Raw genomic sequence first — 17,838 nt, forward strand, 5'->3', positions numbered from 1 at the left:
CTTAAACAGCACCTCACAGCTTCCAGAGCTCTTTCCTCTATTGTGACATTCATCTGAGCCCTGTGAGGCAAGCAGCAGTGCACAGTTAAACATACAGGCTTCAGAGCCGGGTGGTGTCGGGGCGAAGCCTGGCTCTACCACCCACCGGCTCTATGGTCCTAGGCAGATGCCTTGCCCCTTGTGTGAGGCTCAGTGTTTCAGCCATAAAATGAGGACAGTACCAGTGCCTCGCTCTTTCCTTTGTGTACTGGTGCCAGCACACAAAGTACTTGCCACAGTCCCCTAACTAAGAAAGGGTACCTCTTAACTGTGAGGAGGGCAGGGAATGTTGCCCCATTTGACAGATGGGGAATCAAGCCTTAGAGTTGAAGCAGATTCCCCAAATTCTCATGATTCATAAGAGGCTGAGGAAAGGTGCAAACACTGGTCCCCTGGCTCCCTACATCTCCGTTTTCTGTTTAGGACTGAGAGTCTTCTCGAATCCCGTGAGCTTTGCCCAGGACCCTCTCTCAAGTGCCTGTGGCACACCTTCATGCACTCTACTGCACCCAGAGCTTAAGCCACGGTCTTGCCCAGGCTACACCCCCAAGGGTGGGACCAAGTCCACCTTATCTCCCTGTACAGAGGCCCAAGTCAGCCATGCTGGTGTGGTCCAAGCTTCCATGTGAACCCTAGCCCTTCCATCAGACACCATTGCCCTTTGTCCTCCTCTAGCCTCAAGCTCCCAGAAGTTTCTGCCAGGTACCTTAGAGCACCCGTTCCCCTCCCAGGGCCTAACCACAGATGTTGGAGTCCTGAATCTCCAGACCAGAGTGGTCTCCTGAACCATCTCCCCTTGAATATCATATACCACTTTTTTTTTTAATTTGAGACAGAGTCTTGCTCTGTCATCCAGGCTGGAGTGCAGTGGTGCGACCTTAGCTCACTGCAGCCTCTGCCTCCTGGGTTAAAGCACTTCTCTGCCTCAGCCTCCTGAGTAACTGGGATTATAGGTGTGCACCACCATGCCTGGCTAGTTTTTGTATTTTTAGTAAAGATGGGGTTCCCCCATCTTGGCCAGGCTGGTCTTGAACTCCTGACCTCGTGATCCACCTACCTCAGCCTCCCAAAGTGCTGGGATTACAGATGTGAGCCACCACACCACCCTCACATTCTTACCAGTCCATCAATAAGGTCAGATGCTGCTTGCACACCTCCAGCAATAAATAGGGTGCTCACTGCCTCTCTCTTCTCAATAGCACAGATTACAAAAGTAATGAACTACAACTAACATCTGGTAATTCCCTGTGTGGCAGGCACTATGCGGTGCCCTGTATTTGCATTTTTCTGTTTAATTTCCACAACAGCCCCATGAGGGCAGCTCCCTTTGTTAGTTGCCTTTTGAGGAACTGGGAATGAGGCTCAGAGAAGTTGAGAGACATGTCCCAGCATCACATGGCTGATGACAAGTGGACAGACCTAGTATTTGAGCCCAGGCTATTCACACTCTGACCTGTTGCCTGGTACTGCCCCAACACTCCCCTGGGCTTGGGCATTGCCCTCTGGCTTGATGTGGAGCCTTTATGAGGCCGCCTGACTCTGAGGGATCCAAACAGCTGGGAGGGAGGGGGCCGCTCCGGCTTTCTCTATGGGGGCGGACTAACACAATTAAAATGAACATCATGCTTAAACTGAACCATTTAATTGGTATGTTAGTCCTGAAGATTCTGGAGTCCCTATTTAAAAAGCAGAAGGAAAAGAAGTCAGCAGTTTGTGCATCCCCACAGGAGGATTCAGGGAAGACAGTCATAGCCTGGGGAACTGTAACCTCTGCCTAACTGAGAGATCTTTAGTTCCTAATCCCTAGTTCACTGATTATGATTATTTTCATTATTGTACATTTACTGAGCACTCTATTGACGGGTTTCAGTCTGATTTTATTATTTAGCCCATCAGTGGGGCAGGGGATTGAGGCCAGGGTGGTGGGCAGAGCCCCAGGCTAGGAGGCAGGGATAGAGACTGTGGCTCCATTCCTAGACCCCTCACTCTGCCTCCGCCCTTTTGTGCAGAGCAGACCTCAGGCCGGAGTCTGTGCTGTGGCCTGGAATAGCTTCCAGGTTTAAAAGAAAACAAGTATGTGAGATGATGGATGTTAAATAACTTAATTTAGCTATTCTGCAATGTATATGTGTGTCAAAACTTCATGTTATATACCACAAATGTATGCAATTTCATTTGTCAGTAATAAAATTTTTTAAGGCTAACTTGTTCCATTATTTTGTCAAAAAGATGTAGGCCCCGCTCTCAGAGTTTTAGGTTGAATCAAAGAGAAAAAAGAAACCTATAAGAAATTAAATTTGGGTGTTAAATTGAGGCCTAGCATAATTGGTTCTAGAAAGAGCTCCAGTCTGGTGCCTGGAGAACTAACTTCTAATCCTGGCTCTGGCACCAGTTTGCTGGTCACCCTGGACAAGGCCACTTGCCGCCTCTGAGCCTCATTCGTCTCAATCCCTGGGATAAGACTTCTTGAGTGGGTGGGGTGGACATTGAGGTTCCAGGCCATATCCCCAAAGGGTAGAATTTCTCAGTCTCCTGGGGTGGGGCTGGCCTAGATCTGTTAACCAACCCCTAGGCAGTTCTGAGAGAGATTCTTAAAGGAGTAATGCCTTTTGTGGTTATGTCCCTTACCAAGGTCCACAGCCTAGGCCATCAGCCCCCTCTGTGCCCCAGACTTGCTGGAATTGTAGGCACAGTTAGAATGAGCTCAGCTTTGACAGGAGGGGGTGAACACCATCCAGAAAGCCCCTAGGTGTCAGACCTGCAGGTAGGAAGGGCATCCTTGGGTTCCCTGAGTCCTTACTGCCCACTTCCTACAGGGAGGTACAACCAAATGTTCAGGCAGTGCCGGTTTTGCTGCTTCACTCCCATGAGTTTTTTTAAACTGACCCCAGAACTGCATTCCTGTGCTTTGCAATTTCCATAGTGCATTAGAACCCCTCCGGTGAATGAACCAAGGCAGGGATTACTCCTAGCCCTTTTATTAAACAGGAAACTGAGAATCACAAAGTTCAGGGGCTTGACCACACAGTGAAGTCATGACAAAGGTGGAATGAGAAGCGGGTCTTCCCCGACACTGGGCAAGCTTCACTACCCACCTTTGTGAACTCTACAGACTTGATCCTTGCACTCACATGGTAGGAGTGCAAGGATAATGTACTTGTGCCCTGCCTCAGCCCCCCACAGCCAAGCCCCCTGTACCACCTCCCTCCTACGGCCCAGAGGCCCAGTGGGGTGGCGTGGGCAGGTGGAACTAGGAGGAGGCTTTTGCTGCTGAGCTGCTTTTAACATCCCAAGACGCTATTGTTTGCCTCAGTGGGTTCGTTGCTTCTCTTGTCCCCGACAATCTGTTCCTGTCTTCTCACATATATATAGATCCCCCCTCCCTCCACTGTAAGCCTTCTCCCACTTTCCATCCTTCTCTTTTTTATATCGTGGGAAGGAAGGCTCTGGAAGTGGCAGATCAGAGCAGCCATGGGGGAGGCTATTTGGCAGGGGTAGGAAAGGCCTACTAAGCCCAGCTAAACTTCCACCCTCAGGCAGGCACCTTTCTGTTTGACTTTTTTCTTTATGCCTCTCCACAGTACCTTGCACCCTGAGGAGCCAGGTGTGTTAAGTCAGGTTCTGGAGGTAGGCAGGATGGTACAGAAGCTAGAGACTAGTCCCCACCTGACTCTACTCCTTCCTTAGCCTTAGGCAGCTCCCTCCTCCTGCCCTGCAGCTCTTCACTGGCCAGAGAGGGAACAGAGCTCAAACCAGATCTGACATTTAGGGAATGGAACGTAGACCTAATCAGCTCCCTGGCTCACAACTGTGTGTGTTCTCGTTAGCTGGGGATTTGGGAAAGAAATGAGCCTGTAGATGCCCTTGTGTGCAGTGAACATGTTCAGGGATGCTGTAATTCAAAACCAGACTGGCCTGCAGAATACCAGGGAACTGCTGTTGCTTGCTTTTTCTTTTACTGTTTTATTGGAAAATTTAAAGCATATCTAAAGATAGAATAATGTAAAGAACCCCCACGTGCCATCCCCAGCCTCAACATTAGGAACTCCTGAGCAGGCTCATTTCATGCAAACCCTCCACTCAGTTCCCCAACGCCCCTGGATTACTTTGCAGCCAGTCTCAGATGTGTCAGCTCATTCACCAGGATTTCAGTATGCAGCTCTCAATTATAAGGACTTCTTTTTTTAAGCACAACTGCAATACAGTGTCACACCTAAAAAGTTGATCTACCCAGTGTCTATTTCCTCGATTGTCTCATGGAGTTCAGTTAAAGGCCACATACTACATTGAGTTATTAATCCTCTAAGTCTTAAATCTATTGGTTCTTACCCAACCCTTGTTTCTCTTGTGCATTTTTTTGTTGAAGGAACTGAGTCGGTATAGTTGGGGAGCTTCATCCTGAGCCACATATCAGGAGAGCTACATCAGAACCTCTGGGGTGGGGGCAGCTAGACCTCCCCAGGTGAATTGTATATTCTAACTAGGCAGCCCTGGGAAACTGCTTAGACCACCCCCTGCATTCAGCAGGTAACTGTCTCTAAAGCCAGCCAGGGGAAAGAAGGCAGAACTGGACATTCTGGCCTTGGCTTTGCTTCCAGTAGGCACTGTGGCGTTGGGTAGCTCCCTTTCCCTCAGAGCATGTGGTTTTCCCACCTGTACAAGGGAGCTGATCCTGCTGACTGTAGGGCCTCACTGTGAGGGTCAGGTGGGCTCCTGTGAGTTGTGAAGTGCTGTGCTGGGTCTTATCAGATGTGTGTGGTGGGAGGGGGCACCCTGGGCAGCTGGAATGGCCTCTGTGCCCAGCTGTCCCCGAGCTCTGTGGACCCCTTGCCTTGTAAAACATTCCCTAACCCCATCATCTCCTTTCCCTGGCCAAGCCTTTAATCACTGGGGGGGGTGTTTTGTTTTTGTTTTTCAAGGTGATTAAACCCCCTCTGATTTTTGTCGACCCTAATCGTAGTCCAGCTGGCCCAGCTGCTACCCCCGCACAAGCCCAGGCTGCGAGCACCCCGAGGAAGGCCCGAGCCTCGGAGAGCACAGCCAGGAGTTCCTCCTCTGAGAGCGAGGATGAGGACATGATCTCCGCTACACAGTGCTTGACTCCTGGTGAGCGCAGCCCCTATGAAGTGGTGGGAGGGGCTACCAGCACTGCCCCGTGTTGAGGCCCAGAAGGGACAGGACACTGGCTAAGTCACATAGCAAGGTGTTGGTCAGGAGGGGCTTGGGGCCAGGTCTCTGGGCCCTGCATTGGCCATCCTGATTAGAGCCTGGCTCAGACCTGCAGTTCTGCCAGGGCTTTTTTGTGCCAGCCCCAGGCTTGGAACTCAGACCTGTGCTAGAAGCTGCAGGGACCAGGTTCCTACACAGTCTAAGTAAGGACTCTCTAAAAGTTGACTGAATGTGGAACAGGTAGTCAGGGTGGTAGTGAACTTCCCCTCCTTGGTAGCATGTAAAGTGGGTTAGGCAGTCCTAAGCCAGATACATTACAGGGAGAGATTTCATCTATCAGCGAGTGACAGGACTAATCTGTGATTCTACCAATGACAGCAGGAAAAGAGTTAATGCTGCTATTACTGTTATAACACTTTTACAAGGAAATAATACCTGATCCTGATAGGATAATGTAAAAACACAGGCCAGATGCAGTGGCTCACCCCTATAATCCTAGCACTTTGGGAGGCTGAGGCAGGCAGATCACCTGAGCTCAGGAGTTCAAGACCAGCCTGGGCAACATGGCGAAACCCCACCTCTACTAAAAATACAAAAAATTAGCCTAGCCGGCATGGTGGCACACTCCTGTAAATCCAGCTACTTGAGAGGCTAAGGCACAAGAATTGCTTGAACCCAGGTGGCAGAAGTTGCAGTGAGCTGAGATTGCACCACTGTACTCCAGCCTGGGCAACAGAGCAAGACTGTCTCAAAAAAACACAAAACAAACAAAATGCAGATTATGGCTGGGCATGGTGGCCCACACCTATAATCCCAGCACTTTGGAAGACCACGGTGGGAAGATCACTTGAGCCCAGGAATTCAAGACCAGCCTGAGCAACGTAGAGCCCTATCTCTACAAAAGTGTGTGTGTGTGTGTGTGTGTGAGATTTAAAAATAAAAATACAGATTAGCATATAAGAAACTATATCACCTGTAATTCTACTGCCCAAAATAATTACTGTTAAGATTTGACAAATGCTAATTTATAAAAACCTAAGATATACATGTGTTTTTAAAGCGAGACCATACTGTATATTTTATTACATCAGATTTTTCATCTTTATTTGTAGCACAATGCCTACTGGCTACAAAGAAGTCCTTCAGGTGGACGTTTCACAGTTTGTGTAGCCAGCACCATGTTGGAGGAACCAGAGGGTTTTGTTTCAGGGTGGAGGGGTGAGGGAGTTGGCTGTTACAAACAGTGCTTTGAAGAACTTGCGTGTTCCTGGGCCTCTGCAGTTAACCACAGGGACTCGAAGGAGAGACAATTTTAACTGCAAGGAGAGTTGTTTGGTACTGGTGCTTTGGCCCATTGCTCAGGAGTGGCAGCCTGGCCAGCTGGGAGGAAGGGGATGAGGATGCCTGGGGTCACCCCAGAGCAGCCATTTGAGCTCCCTGAGCCTTGTCAAATGACATAATGACATCTCTTGCCTGGATGAGGCTTGGAGAGGGAAGTAAACAAGCTTCTACCTCTAAGCTCTGAGCACGGCTCTAGGTCCCCAGCACAGGTTGGTAAATTGGGTTATTGCCACTGCTGAGGAGGCTGTGGGGCTTTAGTGCCCTGATGTGCCGCCATTTCGCTCCATTTCAGCCATTAGAACCAACGTGGTGACTGTGCCTACCACCCACCCAAGGACAGCCCCCAAAGGCAGCACGGCTAGGGCCAGCAGCAACAAGGAGTCCAGTCGGATATCAGATGGCAAGAAACAGGAGGGACCAGCCACTCAGGTACCTGGTGGGCAAGGGAGGGCTATGCAGGCCAGTGGGGGGGGCCCTACTCCCATGCTTACCTGCACATGCTGATGGAATGGCTTGCAGTTGCTGTCACTTCTGCGCCCCAGAGGTAGTGGCCTCACAGCCAGAGGCTTTCTGGTCTCCTGGCTACAGCTCCCGTGCTGGCTTCCCAAATCACCTTTGAGTTATGAGGAAGAGTAATCTGGGGACACAGCCTCCTGGCCAAGCAAGCCCTGCACCTTGAGTTCCTCGTGAGATTTTTCCAATGTGGTGGGGCTTTTGATTTTTTTCTTCAGTTTTATAATGCCGTGAACAAAAGTTGCCCTTTTTTGGTGTTTGTAATGGTGACTTTAGCATTATTCCCAGTCTTCGCCATTTTCAGTGCATTTTTATTTTGTCCTTGCCTGAATGTAAAAGCTGGGCAGAGTAGGGTTATTGACTTGTGCGTTGTTCAGATCATAAAACTGAGCACACATCCCCACCCCCAGGGCTGTAATGTGACCAACATTCAGCAAGGCCAGAACCTGGGTCTTCTGAGACCCAGTTCATTGCTTTTTGGGCCATATCCGTCTGGTTTTTCATCCAACTGAGAGGAAGATGTCCATGACACACTCCGTCCTTTCTTCCTGAGGGGGTGGGCTCGCAAAGTTGGGAATCCCCAGTGTTGGGAGGCTGGCGTGCCACCCACTCCCTGGACTCATCCCTGGACTCTAGGCCAAGAAGAACTGGGAACATGGGTGCTGGATGGGAAGTCGGGCCATGGTCACTGTCCGTGGGCATCTGTTCCTGCCAGGCCCTAGGGATACTGCAGGAACCAAGGCAGGGACAAGGAGTTCCCAGGCCAGTCAGGGAGTGGTGAGGGGCAGCCATTAAACAAGGGAACCCACATAAAATTATTCACCAGCTGGTAGGTGAGGAAGCAACATAAACTAGAGAATAGGGGGGTCACCTGCTATAGGAAGGCCTCCCCAAGGTGGCAGTGTTTAAGCAGAAGCAGCTAGTCACAGGATAAGCTGGGCCACCCTCCAGGCAGGGAAACTGCAGGTGCCAGAGCCTTTTGGGGAAGTGCTTGGGGATGAGGGAACCTGAGAGGTAGGGACAGCTAGATAAGGAGCTGGGGGAGAGGAGAGGAGAGGAGCCAGGCCATGGCAAGGGCCATGCCACATCTGAAGGCTCTCTCAGCAAAGGGCCATGCCCAATTTCCCTTCTAAGTTCTGTCTTCCTGACTGCTGGTGGGTGTAAGAAGTAGAGGTGGTACCGGGGGCCCACCAGGTTGTCCCTAATGAAAGTACAGATTGAGTGGTGGGGTCTAAGCTGTTTCCCTACCCTGGGCTGGGAATTGTCTCTTGCTCTTTGAGAACAATGTAATTAGCTCATAACCTGAAGCCTGCCACCAGTTTTGCTGCCAAGATGGTGACATTGCCCCTTTGTCCCTCAGTTCCCACTCCAGCCCCCACACCAACTAGACAGCATCTGACCAGGGTTTGGCACAGCTGGCATCCCAAGGACTCGTGAGTCTCAGGGCTACCTCTTGCCACCCACAGGTGTTAAAGAAGAACCCAGCTTCCCTCCCACTGACCCAGGCTGCCCTGAAGGTCCTCGCCCAGAAAGCCAGTGAGGCTCAGCCTCCTGTTGCCAGGACCCAACCTTCAAGTGGGGTGAGCTTGGGGAGCAGGGGAAGCAAGCCTGCAGAGCGTAGAAGGTACAGGCGTGGCCTTGCATCCCAGCACCAGCACTGGCCGCTTGCCTGTGACCTCTGCACTTGGTTTGCCTCCCTGGGCCTCAATGGCCTAATCTGTAACAAGGAATTACAGTACTTTTTGTTGGAAGATCAAATGACACTGCATGTGCTCCCTGTCTAACACGGTGCCTGGCCCTATTGAAGTGTTCAGGAAGGACCAGATCTTACTTGCCCTAATTTTTCCTTCCATTCCTTCTCCTTTCACCGAATTAGGTTGACAGCGCTGTGGGAACCCTCCCTGCAACGAGTCCCCAGAGCACCCCCGTCCAGGCCAGAGGAACCAACAAGCTCAGAAAACCTAAGCTTCCTGATGGCCAGCAGGCCGCCAAAGCCCCTGGGAGCTCAGATGACAGTGAGGACAGCAGCGACAGCTCTTCAGGGAGCGAGGAAGATGCTGAAGGTCCCCAGGTGGCCAAGTCAGCCCACCGGCTAGGTGAGGGTGCCCAGGGGAAAGGCAAGGCTGGGCCAGGAGGCAGGTGGAGTCTGACCTGGTGGAGCTGTAGCTCTGGCCTCAGCTCTGTATCTCAGACTTGTTCTGTGCCCTTGGCTGAGCCTGGGCCTCAGTTTCCCCACCTGTACAATTTCATGAGGAAGTCAGTCTAAATTAATTCAGAGACGTGACTTTGCTGTTTGACCGCTCTCAGCTTGTTGGTATCAGATTCCGTTCACTGACTCCCCAAAACTCCAGGGCCATGTTTCTGGAACAGGTGAAAGCAGGGAAATAGAAATGAGGCCTCAGGAATTAGAAATAAGGCTTTGGCATTCAGATGTCTCACCTAGCATGTTGTGAATAGCAGCGAGTGTGCAAGGAGCATTAGAAGCAGTAGAAGACTTGGGGTGGGGGTGAGGGACCTGCAGAGAGACCCAGGCCTTCCCGAAGGCCTCTGCCCTGCCCGGCTGGCAGGGACCACCTGGGGCTACCAGCAGGATATTGTCCTTCTCCAGTAGGTTCCACTCCCTCCAGGATGGAGACCCTGGTGGAGGAGACCACAGCAGAATCCAGCGAGGATGACGTCGTGGCGCCATCCCAGGTAACTGCAAGGGAGAGGGCTGGCAGCGCAGCCTTAGGGTGGAGCCCCAGGCCAGGCTCCTGTCTACCCCATCCCTCAGGTCACGGGTCTGGGCCCCCTTTCTTCACAGAGGTCTTGGGCAAGGTCCTGACTGGGAAGTACCAGCTGTGGCCCAGCCAACAGACGACATCCAGGCTGTCTGCCTCCCGGCATAGAGCCCTGAGTAGCTGACCATTGGGGTCTATAGAAGGGATTGACCTTGATTCTGGGTGATGTCCAGACAAAAACATTCTTTAGCAGACTTCTTTTAAAGTTACTGTTTGTATGTGGCAAAAGCTAGTAATTTTCCATTTGCACTAAAAAGAAATTTCCTTTTTAAATGTGCCTGTCTAGAAATTGTGTTAATTAAAATAGTTCAGGAGGCACACACCAAGGGCTGAAGTGCTGCTCTGCGCCTTGCCATCCACACACTCTGCACTCACAGGGCGGGGTGATTCTAGAGGACCCAGGCTGCTTTCCTCACAACAGGCCATGACTTGGGCTGGGTTACGGGGCAGAGTGCAGCTGGCAGCCTCTTTCACACTGGGCTTCTTCAGTCTCTCCTCTCAGGTTATGTGACCCCTGGACTAACCCTGGCCAATTCCCAGGCCTCAAAAGCCACTCCCAAGCCAAACTCCAACCCTTCAGTTTCCTCTACTCTGGCCGCCAAAGATGACCCAGATAGCAAGCAGGAGGCAAAGCTCCAACAGGCAGCAGACACCTTGTCCCCTAAAACAGGTGAGTTGATGTCTATAGGAGGGAAACAGCAAGACACAGAGCAACAGGGCAGTGGACCCCTTCTTGCCCTCCTGTAGCAACAGTCTTCCCAACATGGTCCTGTCTGCCACCAGAGCCTCTCCAAGTGAGACCTTGTGGCCCCGCATTGGACCTGGAGATGCTCATCAAAGTGCAGGTGGAGCCAGGTGCAGCAGCACACGCCTTTAATCCTAGCAATTTGGGAGGCCGAGGTGGGAAAATTGCTTGAGCCCAGGAGTTCGAGACCAGCCTGGGCAACACAGGGAGACCCTATCTCTAAAATTTCTTTTAATTAGCTGGTGTGATGGTCCACGCTTGTATTCCCAGCTACTTGAGAGGCTGAGGCAGGAGAATCACTTGAGGCCAGGAGGTTGAGGCTATAGTGAGCCATGATTATGCCACTGCACTTTGGCCTAGGTGACACAGTGAGACCCTGTCTCAAAAAAAGTACAAGTGGCCCTATGCCCCAGACAGCCTGGAAGTGGGGGTATATCCAGGCCTGGGTGATACTAACGTACCAGATAGGATAACCCCTGTCTCAGAGGAAGCCACGTCCTTTGGCTTGTGAAGCAAGCATTGGCACTCTCCAGCAATCCCCATCAACTTTTCTTCCCTGTAAATAGGCTCACAGTGTGGGGTGTGGGCCGTGGGCCTCAGAGGATAGCTCAGACAATAGGCTGAGAGTCATGTTTGGAGGACACTCAGCACATGCAGGAGACCCCAGACAAGAGGCTGGCCCCAGGCTATTGTGACTCACTCTAAAGCCTTGGAAATCCCCTGGCCACTCTGGGTCTCTGTGTCTTAACCATACAAAGCAGGAGTTGATGTATCCAGTCTGTGTCAAGGCATGGCACATGTAGAAAATAGTCACCTGGTATTTGGAAGTCATCCTGGAGTACTCAAGCCAATGTGGGGCATCCGCTGTCTCTGACTCTGCTAGTGCTAAGGGTCAAATACATCCCAGCCGGCACACCTAGGACAGCTCCAGGGCTTCTCCAGCCTTGGTGTTCTGGGTGTTTGCAGACAAGGAGCAGAGAAGTGGGCCAGGTGTCATGGCTCACACCTGTAATCCCAGCACTTTGAGAGGTCAAGAGTTTGAGACCAGCCCGGCCAACGTGGTGAAACCCCGTCTCTACTAAAAGTACAAAAAAACTAGCCAGCGTGATAGCAGACACCTGTAGTTCCAGCAGCTCGGGAGGCTGAGGCAGGAGAATCGCTTGAACCCAGGAGGTGGAGGTTGCGGTGAGCCAAGATTGCACCACTGCACTCCAGCCTGGTCAACAAAGAAAAACTCTCTCTCTAAAAAAAAAAAAAAAAAAAAAGGAAAAAAAGCAGCAGAAAGGTAGGCTCTGGGGAGAGAGGTTGCCAGGGCTAACTGCCCTCCCCAGCTTCCCTCTCCAGTTGGCTCCTGCCCTCTTGAAGTATTACCAAAGGATGGAATTGGGCTTCCAGCCATCTTGGGGTCCCCTTGCTTGACCTGTCTTGCCCCTGCCTTGCCCTGCCCTGCCCTGCCCAGCCTACCTCCCCCAGCCCACCACACTCTAGAGAGCCAAAAGTTGCTAGAGATCCTGGGTGGGGCTGGGGGGCCAGGCTCACCACATGCTGCAGGGGGCAGCCCTAGCCTCAGTGTGACATGGAGCGTTCACCTGGGCCTTCCTCCCGGTGAATACCTCCAGGGCCAAACCACCAAGCCACCTCTCAGAGCCCAGCGTGCAGGAGTGTTGTGCCCTTGAGACCCAGAATGGGGCACAGACCTCCAAGTCTGTGGGAAGTCACCTGGGAAGTTAGAGGTGGCGAGGGGTACAGTCATGGGGCTTTCAGCCACAGCCTGCCCCAGGCTGGGTCAGAAGAGGAATTGCTGCTCACTTTCTTCCCCAGCATTCTTTGTGAGAGGCGGTGCAACAAGGAGACATTTTAGAGGGGGCTGTGGAAGGTTTTTTTTTACACATGTAGTCAGCACACAATTATCAAAGGCAAGCAGAGGCGTGGAAAATTCTAAACAAAGGCTGCACCAGAAGTCTCTCTGGCAGGCAGTAAACCTGCTTAGTCAGCGGCCACGTGTATATACACTGTACCCAGCACTCCCCACCCTACCTAGACCCCCTGACCGAAAGGGCCAAGTGTGGGTAGTCATGAATTGAATGTCTGCGTGGCCTCTGCTTTTATTATAAATCTACAGTGTTTCTTAAGGAGCCTTGCTGTTCATCTACCCCTCAGATTATAGACAGGGAAACTGAGGCCCTGGGAGGAGATGGGTCCTGGCCAGAATCACACTGAAAGTTAGTGGGAAAGTCAGACATAGTACCCAGGTCTCCTTCTTCCCATCTCCAAACTGCATCTCCCTCCTGTTTGACTTCATTTCATTCAGGCCCTTTCATTAACATTATAGAGCCATTTTCTGTACCCTACCCTAACTTCAGTTTTTAGTGTAAAGAGACAGAGAAAAGCTGTAAGTTAGAAACAAAGTCAGAATGTGAAAATGGTGGAAAGGTGTGAGCTTAGGAGACCAGCTGGGGCAGAGTGACCGCCAAGCATTGCTCTCCCCATCTGTGCCATTGTAAGAAAAGGTGGAGTCACTCACTGCACCCTCTTCGCTCTTAGGTACTGTAAGATTTATCCCCCAGCTCTCCAAGATCCATGACTCCACATTATCTCTCCATAGGTGGAAAAGAGGCTGTCTCAGGCACCAAACATCAGAAGTCCCAGAAGCCCAAAAAAGGGGCTGGGAACCCCCAGGCCTCAACCCTGGCGCTGCAAAGCAACATCGCCCAGCGCCTCCTGGGCCAACCCTGGCCCCTGAGCGAGGCCCAGGTGCAGGCCTCGGTGATGAAGGTCCTGACTGAGCTGCTGGAGCAGGAAAAAAAGAAGGCGGCGGATGTCATCAAGGAGAGCAGCAGGAAGGGCTGGGAGAGCCGCAAGCGGAAGCTGTCCGGAGACCAGCCTGTTGCCAGGAACAAGAAGAAGAAGCTGGGGACTGGAGAAGGTGGGGAGGCCTCTGTCTCCCCAGAAAAGGCCTCCATGACTTCCAAGGGAAAAGCAAAGAGAGACAAAGCAAGTGGCGGCATCAAGGAGAAGAAGGGGAAGGGGTCTCTTGGCTCCGAAGGGGCCAAGGACAAGCCAGAAGAGGAGCTTCAGAAGGGGATGGGGAAGGTTGAAGGTGGAGATCAAAGCAACCCAAAGAGCAAGAAGGAGAAGAAGAAATCAGACAAGAGTGAGTGACCACTTCTCTGGCCCCACACCGCGGGCTGCTGGGCACCTCATGGGGGCAGGAGGGACCCTGAGCCAGCACCTAGTCTCATTTCTCCCATGTGGAAAGGAGTGGCTGAAACCAGCCTGGCCAACATGGCAAATCCCCATCTCTACTAAAAATACAAAAAATTAGCTGGGCATGGTGGCAGGCACCTGTAATTCCAGTTACTTGGGGAGGCTAAGGCAGGAGAATTACTTGAAGCCAGGAGGCGGAGGCTGCAATGAGCCAAGATCGCACCGTTGCACTCCAGCCTGGGTGACAGAGTGAGACTGTCAAAAAAGGCTGAGAAGTGGTTTGTCCAGTCATGGGGGGGCAGTTAGTGGCAAAGCCAGAACTTGGTTCCAGAGCACTGCCAGGAATGCTGCAGAAGGATGAGGAGTCATGTCCTCTTTCCCCGAGCCCAGTGCAGCAGATCTTGCAGGAACCTGCTTCTCCAGCCAGCTCCCTGAGTGCAGAGTGGACCAGACACCAGACTATCAGAATCGTCATGCCAAACCCCATCTTTCTAGACCTCAGTTTTCCCTCCATAGTAACACTGGCTTTCTGCTGAGCTCTGTGCTAGACTCTGCATGCAGCAGGTCCTCATTTAGGTAGAAATGAAGCTCAGCAGATAGAAAACTGAGGCTCAGAGAAGTAGAGGTGCTGTTCAGGGCTAGAGTTTTACTAGGTGGAACCAGTCAAACCTAGGCAGCACTCTAAAGCACCACCCTGGATGGCAGGAAAGGGGTGTATGAGATGCCAGTGATGCCCAGAGAGCCAGCTAGTTCTAGAGCAAGAGTCCGGCACCCTCAGAGCAGGACGCAGGACCTGCAGCCCCTTGGCGCTCAGAACTGTGCTAGATTTCCATTTACAGGAGGAATAGATAGTGTCCATTTAAAATAAATTTGCGGGAGTTTTAAAAAGTGAGTTGACCTAAAGGAAAATGGTATTCGTCTAGGTGGTCCATAGATGAGACAGAAATCATGAGCTGACCCCCAAGGGGCAGGTAAGCGGCACTGCTGGGTGGTCACCAAGGCCAGCAGCCTGTTTTATTTTTATTTTTTTGAGTCAGGGTCTTGCCCAGTCACCCAGGCTGGAGTGCAGTGTCATGAACGCAGCTCTCTGCAACCTCAGCCTCCCAAGCTCAAGCGATCCTCTTGCCTCAGCCCCACAAATCGCTGGGACCACAAGCGTGCATCACCATGCCCAACTAATTTTTGTATTTTTTGTAGAGAGGTCACTATGTTGCCCAAGTTGGTCTTGAGCTCCTCGGCTTGAGTGATCCACCTGCCTCAGCCTCCCAAAGTGCTGGGATTGCAAGCATGAGCCACCATGCCTAGCCCTGCCAGCCTGTTGTGATGGCTCCTGGTGATACGGGGAGAGCTGGGAACCCAGCATCAGCAGAGACAAGTTTCAGGATCCTGGGAGCCCTGCCCCTGTGCGCCCCCTAACATTGACCCCAGCACTTAGGATTACCATCTGTTGTTCAGGAAGTTTGCTTTCTTCCCTCAGGAAAAAAAGACAAGGAAAAAAAGGAAAAGAAGAAGAAAGCAAAAAAGGCCTCAACCAAAGATCCTGAGTCACTATCCCAGAAGAAAAAGAAGAAAAAGGTAGAGTGAGTTCCTCAAGGGTCTCGGGCCAGAAAACGTACCCAAACCCAAGCCCCTTCACACATACCCAGACCTGGTTCCTGCCCCCTTCGCCTTTCCAGGGCCTGATGGGGGCCTCATGAGTTGTGACACACCAGGGAAGAGGCTGGCAGGGCATGTTCCCTGAGCACCTGGAAGCCATAGAAGTGACCTGCCACTTCTGTGAAGGGTGTTGGGGAAGGAGGGAGAGACTCCCCCCAGCACAGGGAAACCAGGTAGACTATGGAGGTTTCCAGGTGAGAGGAAGCATTGCCTGGGATGTGTGTGCCCCGGCTGGCAGGCTGGCCCTGAACAAGGGCTATCCTTACTGCCTGGGGCCTCAGCACCTCAGATGTAGATGAAGTTCTCCCCTTGGCCAGCAGGGCCTCAGCTGTATTTAGGAGAGCTGAACATCTGTTTGCCTCTGCCTCTGGGGGTTCCCTGCAGACCTAGTCTTTGTTCTGGGGGAATTCACTAGTCCTCAGGAGGTTGGGGCAGCAGTGGGTGGGAAAAGCTGCAGGTCTGAGCCTCTCGTACTTCCGTCCTCACAGAAGAAGACACCAGAGCAGACTGTATGATGAGCATCAGCACAAGTCACAGGTACGTTTCCCAATCATTCCTGAGCATTTGGGGCTAGAGGACAGCCCTGGCATCCTCTGTAGTCCCAGAGAGCCAGGCAGACCTGGTTGGTGGGCTCCAAGGAGAAAGGAGGCTGGGGAAAGAGGTTCTATTGCCAAGGGTCCATGGGGCCAGTGGGATGACATCAGGAGCTGGCATTGCAGCGTCAGAAGGATCCAGAATGGTAATGGCAGTGGCTGACATCAAGTGTACGCTGGGTGCAGGGATTGTACATGCTTTAGGGGGTTGTGCCCTGGGAGATGGAACCTGTTTGTAGGTGAGATCGGATACAGCTTGGTCTTTCCTTCACTCCTGTCCAGTTTCTTTTCCTCATGATCCTGTAACTTGGGGGCATTTCCTTTTGGGAAGGAAGATGGTTTGCTCAAGATGAGCTGTCTCCATGGATCTGTGCTTCTCTATGGAGGACAGGCCCTGCCAAGTGGTGGTGACAGGTAGCTGCTCCACTGGCTGTGATGGCTCTGCAGTCACCCAGCCATCTGTAAATGGGGGCAATGCAGAGCCCGCCTCCTGGGCTGGTGGTGAGGCTTATGTGAAGCTAAACACTGAAGGACTCAGCCCAGTTCCCAGAATGTTCCAGTTGCTAAAAAATGTCTGCTGTGGTTAATGCCTCACCCCTGCAGTGGGGCTGCCAGGCTTCATTTTCCTTGCAGGAGAAGGTCAGAGAATCTGATGTCTGGATGTGTTTCCTTCCCCCAGGGATTTTCTAGCCGAGCGGTGACCATCCCCTTGCCCCTGACCTCCGCCGACCTCCGCTCACCATGGGTTGGAAGTAAATTGTCACCTGCCCCTCGCTCCACAGAAGAAGACAGGCAGCTGCAGGGGCCCCTGTACTGGCCAAGCCAGTGAGCCTGCGGGGAGGCTGGTCCAAGGAGAAAGTGGGCCAGCTCCCATGACCTTGCCCTACTCCCTCAACAAGGGACGCTTCGTATAGATGTGTACAGTATATGTATTTTTTTAAGTGACCTCTCCTGCAGACCCCACATGCCCAAAGGCCTCAGGACTTCCCACCACCTTGCTCCACAGATCCAGCTAGGCCCGACCTGTGCCTCATCCCGTGCTGCTCGGTCTCTGGCTGATCCTGAGGCTTTGTCTTCCTCTCGTCAGTTATTTTGGTTGTATTTTTATTGGTTTTTTTTAAGAACTCAAAAAAATAAAAGACTTGGAGGAAGAGTGCAAGTTCCCAGTACATCTGGGGCACAGGTTTCTTGGAAGGGACCATCTCGCCAACACTTGGGATTCCTTCTTGCATGTGTGTTGAGGCTGTGGGTGACCACGGTTAGTGGGACAGGTGGTAAGTTTGAGAAAAGAGACGCAATGAAATGCCAAATTGGCAGGGAAGGCTTCCTGGATGAGGTGACACCTAAACTAAAAGATAGTCATGGTTGATTTCCTGTTGCCAGAGTAAGTCATGCAAATACCCAAAGACAAGAAATAGAAGGGGGCCTGAGAAGCCTTTGAGCTAGGCCTTGAGCCAGGGGCAGGCTCTCTTGAGGTGCGTGGTGGAGAATGGCTGTGGCAGGCACAGCAGGTCTAGGAAAATCAGGAGTGGTGAGTTGTCCCTCATATTGAGCTCACCAGGGTTCTATGGTGGTGGGGGCAAGAAGCAGATGAACATGAAAGACATGGGATGACATCTTGTGTATGGAATGAAGGAGGGGAGGGGTAGCAAAGGAGGTCTCCTGTTCCATCCTGGAAATGCAGAAGCCCATTTCCCTAGGCCCAGAATCATATAAAACACCAGGGGTGCTAGAGATGTCTCCAAAGCTTTAGCCTCGTGCTGGAAACAGCCAGAGGTAGTGCAGAAAAGGAATG

General features: G+C 51.9%; 1 protein-coding gene across 21 annotated transcripts in view; it reads left to right on the forward strand.

The window, feature by feature from the left end:
- TCOF1 (treacle ribosome biogenesis factor 1) overlaps positions 1-17,838 on the forward strand; it is a 44,597-nt gene that overhangs the window by 24,713 nt on the left and 2,046 nt on the right. For 7 of the 21 annotated variants that reach the window (XM_017514967.2, XM_037733609.1, XM_017514975.2 and 4 more), the window contains 10 exons: positions 4,959-5,145; positions 6,842-6,978; positions 8,529-8,642; positions 8,939-9,158; positions 9,671-9,756; positions 10,332-10,512; positions 13,193-13,741; positions 15,272-15,368; positions 15,937-15,987; positions 16,723-17,214. In XM_017514967.2, the coding sequence (XP_017370456.1) occupies positions 4,959-5,145; positions 6,842-6,978; positions 8,529-8,642; positions 8,939-9,158; positions 9,671-9,756; positions 10,332-10,512; positions 13,193-13,741; positions 15,272-15,368; positions 15,937-15,987; positions 16,723-16,744 (1,644 nt within the window). In that variant the 3' untranslated portion in view covers positions 16,745-17,214. Of the gene's footprint in view, positions 1-462; positions 866-4,958; positions 5,146-6,841; positions 6,979-8,528; positions 8,643-8,938; positions 9,159-9,670; positions 9,757-10,331; positions 10,513-13,192; positions 13,742-15,271; positions 15,370-15,936; positions 15,988-16,722; positions 17,215-17,838 lie in introns of those variants that run through there. The other 14 variants (XM_017514969.2, XM_037733612.1, XM_017514981.2 and 11 more) reach the window with 10 other exon arrangements.

This window comes from Cebus imitator, unplaced genomic scaffold (genome assembly GCF_001604975.1).
Source record: "Cebus imitator isolate Cc_AM_T3 unplaced genomic scaffold, Cebus_imitator-1.0 Scaffold540, whole genome shotgun sequence".
Lineage (NCBI taxonomy): Eukaryota > Metazoa > Chordata > Mammalia > Primates > Cebidae > Cebus > Cebus imitator.